This window comes from Apium graveolens, unplaced genomic scaffold (genome assembly GCF_009905375.1).
Source record: "Apium graveolens cultivar Ventura unplaced genomic scaffold, ASM990537v1 ctg3969, whole genome shotgun sequence".
In the NCBI taxonomy this organism is placed as follows: Eukaryota; Viridiplantae; Streptophyta; class Magnoliopsida; order Apiales; family Apiaceae; genus Apium; species Apium graveolens.
In genome coordinates, this window is record NW_027418347.1 from 81,987 (window position 1) to 90,249 (window position 8,263).

The window sequence follows — 8,263 nt, forward strand, 5'->3', positions numbered from 1 at the left end:
ATTAAACCAAAAAAATCAATTTTTGGCAACATCGGAGTTATCGGAATAGTTGCCGGATTTTTTGAAGTTCGTCGGAATTTGAAAATTTTCCGGCAAGATTTTTTTTTTTTAAATCTGGTGCTCGTTAATTCGACCGTATACGGTCGAATTTAGAACAATATTTTCAATCATATACGGTCGAATTTATATTTTAGGCGGACTTTTCAAATTTTTTCAAAAAATTCAAATTTTTGGGCGGGATTTTCAATTTTTTGGTGAAAAACAAATTCGACCGCATTCGGTCGAATTTAAGCGGTCGAATTTAGCCGCTCTGTATTCTAAATTCGACCGGTTACTAAATATGACTCGACCGAATGCGACCGGTCCAAAAACCGGTCGTATTTAGTTAAATACGACCGAAAACGGTCGTATTTAACTAAATAAGACCGGTTTTTGGACGGTCATATTTACCCGTTTTTCTTGTAGTGCTGACTTCAAAATATAAAGTTCATAAGTTCCGTTTCTACCTTGTGTATTAACAAGATATGAAAGATATAGAAGAGATGAGAAGGAGATGTAAATGTTTGTTATTCATCTTAGAACAGGAAGTTAGAGAGTCTCAGTATATATAATAATACAAAGTCGGTTAAGTCTAACTAACTTTCTACATTGACTGTTTTATTGACTTTATATGTTGATATGCTAATTTCAACTCGTTTTGTATTGGTTGTATATATTTCCAAGTAACATTTGTTTTTCCTTGATTTGATGTTATACCACACATGTCTTCAGCCCCCCTATTGATTGGTAGTGGCTTATCCCCCCCACAAACTGGCGACGGTCCAGCAGCAAGAAGTCCCAATTTGGCAACACAAGACCAGTGTAATGCTTTGCCTAAGCCTTTTGTTAGAATATCACCCGTGTTCTTTAGTGTAGGAATCTAATGGATAACCACAATACCCAACTGGATCTTCTCACGGATGAAATGACAATCCAGTTCTATATATTTCGTACGAGCATGATAAACTGGATTGGTTGTTAAATCAACAGCAGCTTTATTGAGGGAACAGGACCTGAAAGAGGAACATGAAGCTCTTGTAATAAATTGAGAAACCAAATGATCTCACACGAAGCATCTGCTAGAGCACGATATTCTGCCTCCGCAGAACTGCGAGATGTAACCTGTTATTTTTTCGACCTCCATGAAACAGCTACATCTCCAAGTAACAAAGAGTAAGCACCCACAGATTTCCTATCATTAACATTTCATGCCCAATCACTATCACTAAACATTCGCAAAGTTAATAAATTATTGGCTGGAAAATATAGACCATGACCTGCAGTCCATTTCAGGTAACGAAGAACTCGAGTCAAAGCTGCCATATGCTTAACCCTGGGAGCTTGTAAAAACTGACTAAACATTTGTACCGAAAATTTGATATCAGGCCAGCAAGTGTTTAAGTACAGAAGTTTCTCAAACCATGCTCTATAAACTGATGGATTCGAAATTAATTGACCAGACTTCAAATTATCCAATAACTTGAGATGAGGATCAATGGGCACAGACAAAGGCTTACAATTTGTCATATTAGCCGATGCCAATAAATCTTGAATAAATTTCTGCTGCGTAACAAAAATGCCATCAGAATTGCGAGTGATTTCAAGACCTAGATAATACTTGAGATTCCCCAAATCTTTTATGGTAAAACTGACATCCAAGAGTTGTTTGAGAGACTGGATGGCATCATGATTATTACCAGAAAGCAGAATATGGTCCACGTATACCACTGCTATGACAAAAACACCATCTTTATTATATGTAAACATGGAGCTATCACATCTGGATTGGATATAACCACCTTCAGTCAAACAAGTGGCCAATTTGGAAAACCAACACCTTGATGCCTGTTTTAGTCCATAGATGGACTTTCTCAATTTGCACACAAGGTTGGGAACAGAGGAGTTGTTGATGTATCCTAAGGGTAAGGACATATACACTTCTTCATCCAAGTCTCCGTGTAAAAATGCATTATTAATGTCAAGTTAATCAATAATCCAACCCTTTGCGGCAGCAACAGCTAAAAGAGTATGAATGGTGGTTATCTTAACGACTGGAGCAAAGGTGTCATGGTAATCAATACCTTCAGATTGTGTATAGCCTTTTGCTACAAGACGGGCCTTGTACCTCTCAATTTGGCCATTAGGAAGGTATTTAACCTTGTAAACCCATTTCTAACCTATGGTTTTCTTGCCAGGTGGTAAAGTTACGAGAATCCAAGTGTCATTTTGCTCAAGAGCATGGAGTTCTTTCTGCATTGCTTCAACCCAATATGGATTAGCAACTGCCTGAAAATAATGTTGAGGCTCAAGAACAACATTAGAACAAACAACATTTCTGGGAATAGAAATCGAATTAACCTAAGAGGTATTTGTGAGTTATTTTGGAACATTGACATGATAATCATGCCACCAAGATGGTCTGGTGATAGACCTAGTAGATTGTCTGACAGGAGGAACAATAGATTTCTGGGTAGGTGAAATAACAAATGATTCAACAGAAGGTGGAATAGGTTGTATAGAAGTTGGAGATTGACTATGAGGTGAAAATATAGAACTCTGATGAGACTGTATCGGGAAAGGTGAAGTATGATGGATTATGCTTGCATCTGATGACTGTGATGGAACATGTTCATTGACTAAACAAGGAATGATATTTGGTGATTGATCATTAGAAGATAACCACTAGAGAAGATCAGAATCTGAAACATTGACAGGTTTAGATTTCTCATGATATGGGAGTATATGCTCATGAAAAACAACATGCCTGCTGGTAATTATAGAATGACTATCAAGATTCAATAACTTAAAACCTTTTTGATTGGTAGGATATCCTATAAAAACCGACCTGATCGAACGAGAAGAAAACTTATCTGGATCATGTATGGAAGCAAAACAGACACCCAAAAACCTTTAACTGTGAATAATCAGGTGGTGTATCATGTAAAACTTCAAAAGGGGATTTATATTAAAGAATTGGTGTTGGAAGTCTATTAATAAGATAAACTGCAGTGAGTATACATTCACCCCAGTATTTCAGAGGTAAGCCATATTGAAAACGTAATGCCCTGGCCATTTCTGACAGATGACGATGCTTACGTTCAACCCTTGAATTCTGTTCTGGAGTGTAAGGGCAAGAACATTGGTGAACAATACCAAGAGAACTAAGAAGTGTTCTAAAAGATGAATTTATAAATTCACTACTGTTATCTGTACGAATCATTCGAACGGATTTATGAAATTGTTTAGTAACATAAGCCAGAAATTTTTAAAAGATAGAGAACACTTGTTGTTTATTAGGCATGAAAAAAACCCAAGTAGCTCATGTATGATCATCTATAATTGTAAGAAAATACTTTGCACCATTAAAAGTAGATGTTTGATAAGGACCCCAAACATCCATATGTAATAATGCAAAAGCAGTAGATGCATAAGAGAAACTTTGTTTAGGAAATGGAAGTTTACATTGTTTTGATAACGGACAAACAGGACAATCAATGTTACAAGAAAAATTGTTCTTGGTGAGAAATTTTAAATGTTGAATAACACCATGTGATGGATGTCCTAAATGAAGATGCCACATCTTGGAATCAAACGATGGAGAATGAACCTTCAGATTGTGAGCATGAGTTAAAGAAGTAGCAGAAACAGGTACAACAGATTGTAAGCTAAAAGGGGCTGACTGAGTGAGATAGTATAAACCATCATGAACCTCACCAGTAGCTAGAACTTTCTGCTGTGTCTGGTCCTGGAAAACACAATTTTGGGGAAAAAATTTGATAAAACAATTACTATCTTGTGTCAACTTAGAAACAGCAAGAAGATTGCAATGAAATTCTGGGACATAAAACCCATTGGATAAAGTAATGTGCTCATTTAAATGAATAACATTAGTTTGTGTAATGGAAATAAGTTGCTTATTAAGTAAAGCAACTTGAAATGGAATTGTAAGTGAAGTGATACTGGTGAAAAGGTGTTTATTACAACACATGTGGTGAGAAGCTCCTGTATCAACTATCCAAAGTTGACACAAAGGAGAAGGCATGGATGTATTTAGGCAGTAAGCCATACATGCCATGGAGTGCATTTGTTCTTCAGGTGAAGAAAAACTAGCCTTCTTATTCATCATGAGAATCATCATCTGATTCATATGTGAGATCTGATTCTGCATCTGCTCCAAAGAAGGTGAACTAGAAGGTTGTTGTCCAGAAGTTCCATTTTGTAGAGTCCCAACATGATAAGCCGCAACATTAGAATTAGACCCTGTATCAACTTGACTGTTAAGATTACGAGGTTGAGGAAGTGATCTGAACCCAGTAGACTGATTTGGGAATTTTCCTTTTGATTTCTTCTCGTCTGGATATCCTACTAACTTGAAGCAAAATTCCCTGATATGTCCCTCCTTGTTACAATAGGTACATTTGAGGATAGGCTTCTGACCACTAGATATCTTGTTATTAACAGAGTTCACTCCTGATGTTCCAGTCTTAGAGAAAGAAGAGTTTTCCTTAACATTCCCAATGAAAGGAACAGATAAATGATATCCTTGTTTCTGTTTCTCATCATGTTTGATGAGTGAAAAAGCCTGAGAAATGCTAGGTAGAGGCGATATCATGAGAATTTGACCTCTTGCTGTGGAATAACTATCATTTAGGCCCATAAGGAACTGAAGCAACTTCTTTCTTTACTCTCTCTCCTCGTGAAGTTTGTAAAACCCACACTGACATCCACATTTGTAGGCAATAACAGACTCTAATGCTGCATACTCATCCCAGAGATTTTTCAATTTATGATAATAGATTTCCACTGATTTGTCACTGTGTTCCAAAGCATGTAGTTCTTTCAAAACCTGATAAACTCGATGACCGTTCACACTTGAGAATTGATCATGTAACTCTTCCCACATTTGATGAGCTGAAGTAACAAAATCCATGCCATTACTTATTTCATTCGATACAGTATTCATGATCCAGCTTATAACCATGTCATTGACTCTGTCCCACTGAGCTCTTAAAACAGAAGTTTCTTCAGGTCTAACATAAGTACCATTGACAATCCCAATTTTGTTCTTGACTGACAAGGAAATCGTTATGGACCTCTTCCAGGGACCAAAGTTATCAGTAGCAGTTAATTTCTTAGAGATAAGAACTAATCCTGGATGATCTATGTTTTAAAGATATAACGGATGTAGAGTCGAATCAACTGAAAGTGTATTATTATCAAACACATTATGTGCATCATGTGATGTAGAACCATTGTGCTCTGCATCTTTTCCACTATCCGTACCATCGCGCACAGGAGTGCTTGACACAGCATTTGCATAAGAAACATGAGTATTCTTCCCCAAATTCTGACCTAACATGACTAATTAGATCTATTTTCACCAGTTTACAATCACGACTACTCAATTGAATCAATCAAAATCGATCACAACGATATTGTTTATGAAAACAAACTAGATATCAAAACGCAATCTATCAAAAAACGTAGCAATCACAGAAATAAACAAGATCTATAAATCTTCCTTTATAAACCCTAATTGATGCGGAATTTGTAGGAAATAAAACCTGTGAAAACCAGGAAAACATCACTGAAAGTACAGAATTGAGTCTGATGAACTAATCTCCATGATCGATCTACACTTTCATCATGCTCTGATACCATATAGAGTTCATAAGTTCCGTTTCCACCTTGTGTATTAACAAGTTATGAAAGATACAGAAGAGATGAGAAGGAGATGTAAATATTTGTTATTCAACTTAGAACAGGAAGTTACAGAGTCTCAGTATATATAATAATACAAGGTCGGTTAAGTCTAACTAACTTTCTACATTGACTATTTTATTGACTTTATTTGTTGATATGCTAATTTCAACTTGTTTTGTAGTGGTTGTATATATTTCCAAGTAACATTTGTTTTGCCTTGATTTGATGTTATACCACACATGTCTTAACAAAACGAGAAAGGTTAAGAAATTTTTAATCAATTTGTAGGCATATGATCTGCATAACATGGTTCAAGCTTATGTAATTATTGATTTTTTCACAGTTATATGATCCTGCAAGCAGTGCTACCTAGAATGGGGAACTAGACACACTCTCATAGACACACTCTCATAGTCAAATGCTACATGAACCTGCAAGCAGTGCTACCTGGCTGGACTGCAGCACTTTCATGAGAGAGGAATATTACAGCACGACATCAATGGATCAAATTTATTAATTGATAGATCTGGAATGCTGAAAAATCCAGATTTCTGGGTAGCAAATTTATACAGCCCTGAGAAAAAGAAGCCACTGACAAGCCAAGTTGTGAAACTTTGGTACTGTGCACCAGAATTACTCTTAGGTGCACGGATGAACCCTTGAATCGATCTTCGCAGTGCATGATGTCATATGGTGAGATCTCCATAATCATTATTTAGCTATTTTCTGATAAAGTATAGCTTTTCCGCTCAAGACCACTGGGCTGTGAAATTTTAGATTTACATATGCTTCCCAAGGTGATGGAGAAGGATAATGCACAATTTAAGGATTAGAGAAGGTAAATTATATTCTCCTGAAGTTCCATTATAAACTTGTTATATAATGACTGTTTTTACATGCATACTAATATAGTTGGAAGTTTTTGCTAATTTTATAATAGAAGTGGCAGATCATCGGGACTTGTTGATCAGGGCTTGTTGATATTGTGTGCTCTGCTTAGGCATTACATCGAGGGTGTATGGAGGTACTAGAAGAGAGAATTGTGTTAGGAATTGAGAGAATGAAATATATGACTAAGAAATTCAAGAGGATCTTATTAGCCAGATGAATTGTTGTAATTTGTGATTGATAGTCAAGCTTTTGTTAGGATATTAGTCTGAATTGAATGTAATGTACAATTTGTAAATTTTTATTTGAATCAATAATATTTGTAACTTGCAGTTCTATTTTTCTATTTTGAATGTGGCAAATTTTATTTATGAATTTATAAGAATACTACAAAATGGGAAAAAGAAAAATTAAATCATGAATTTACAAAAATATTTCACTTACGTAGCATTTTGTTAAGTGCTATTTAAATGATCTAATATTTTGAATATATGACTTGCATAGCATATACAAAAGCGTTGTCCAATAAATTGGACTTAGACGACACATACTTACATAGCATTTTTAAAAGTGTTATTTAGGTAAGATGCTTGCATAGCTTTAAAAGTCAAATGCACTTGCATAGACTGGCTTACATAGCGCTCAAAAGCGCTATGCAAGTGCTAAAAAAAAGCGCTATATAAGTGTAAATCTGTAGTAGTGTTTATAAATGTAAGTCAATGAGGGGTTGACAGTGATAAATTAGATTTAGTCGAATAGAGGAAAAATGAGCTAATTAGTTATCAAAACTACACCAAAGATTATAATACATGTTTGATGTGAACGAAGTTAGGAATCATATTACAAATTACGATTTAGTTTATATAAGATTATCAAAGTACTTTTGTATATATTAGTAACTAAAATATATATAATACATATGATCGGGATATGTATCGACTATGATTCGATTTATAAAAAAAAATTGATAGCATATATTTAATTAATATCTATATTATGCATGCATATATTAAATCGACTATTTTAATTGGCACGTCAAAGCATATAACTAGAATAAAAATATCAATTTAAAGGACTTGAGAATAAATCCTATTGAACTCTATATCGATTTCAAATTATATAATTACATAAAACCCACTTTTATTGCCAACATATCCACCATCACCATTATAACCACTATCATTTACGAAAATCATTATGTATGAAGAGATTTAGAAATGTAAGTCGGTGAGGGATTTATAGAGATAAATTAAATTTGGTCAGAAATATGAGCAGAATTCGTTATCAAAAGAAATGATAGGGTGACCAGGGAAAGATTATAAATATGTTTGATGTGAACAAAGATAGGGGTAGATGGCAATGAGATGATAAAAATAAGTGGTCTGAAAAGTGTCTTTAATGGGCATAAATTCACATGCAGGTGATAGGTAATATGTTAAGGTATTATCTTAAAAAGACATTCCCGACGGTGACAAAATTTCCACATTTCTTAATTAATTGTCTCGATACTAAATTTGTATAACTAATTTAAGAACTTTTAATAACACTTTTTAGAATTACTAATAAAATATATTTTTTCTTTCTTAAATAAGACTTATTAGTTTTTCATATAGCATAATTATTTATTATGTTA

At 34.6% G+C, this 8,263-nt stretch overlaps 1 protein-coding gene across 1 annotated transcript; it reads right to left on the reverse strand.

The window, feature by feature from the left end:
• Positions 1 to 4,720: 4,720 nt before the first annotated feature.
• Positions 4,721 to 5,398, reverse strand: LOC141701509 (uncharacterized). The gene is made up of 2 exons (XM_074505150.1): positions 5,290 to 5,398; positions 4,721 to 5,199 (listed from the first exon to the last, which is right to left on the reverse strand). Exons 1-2 carry the CDS (start codon positions 5,396 to 5,398, stop codon positions 4,721 to 4,723), a joined length of 588 nt encoding a protein of 195 aa, XP_074361251.1.
• Between the last annotated feature and the right edge of the window lie 2,865 nt (positions 5,399 to 8,263).

Bases quoted from the DNA above. Each gene is read 5' to 3' on its own strand.
- LOC141701509 (XM_074505150.1), bottom strand. From the start codon at position 5,398: ATGTTAGGTCAGAATTTGGGGAAGAATACTCATGTTTCTTATGCAAAT. The intron at 5,200-5,289 runs GTTCTACATCAC...TTTAAAACATAG, and splicing joins AAAAGATGCAGAGCACAATG to ATCATCCAGGATTAGTTCTT.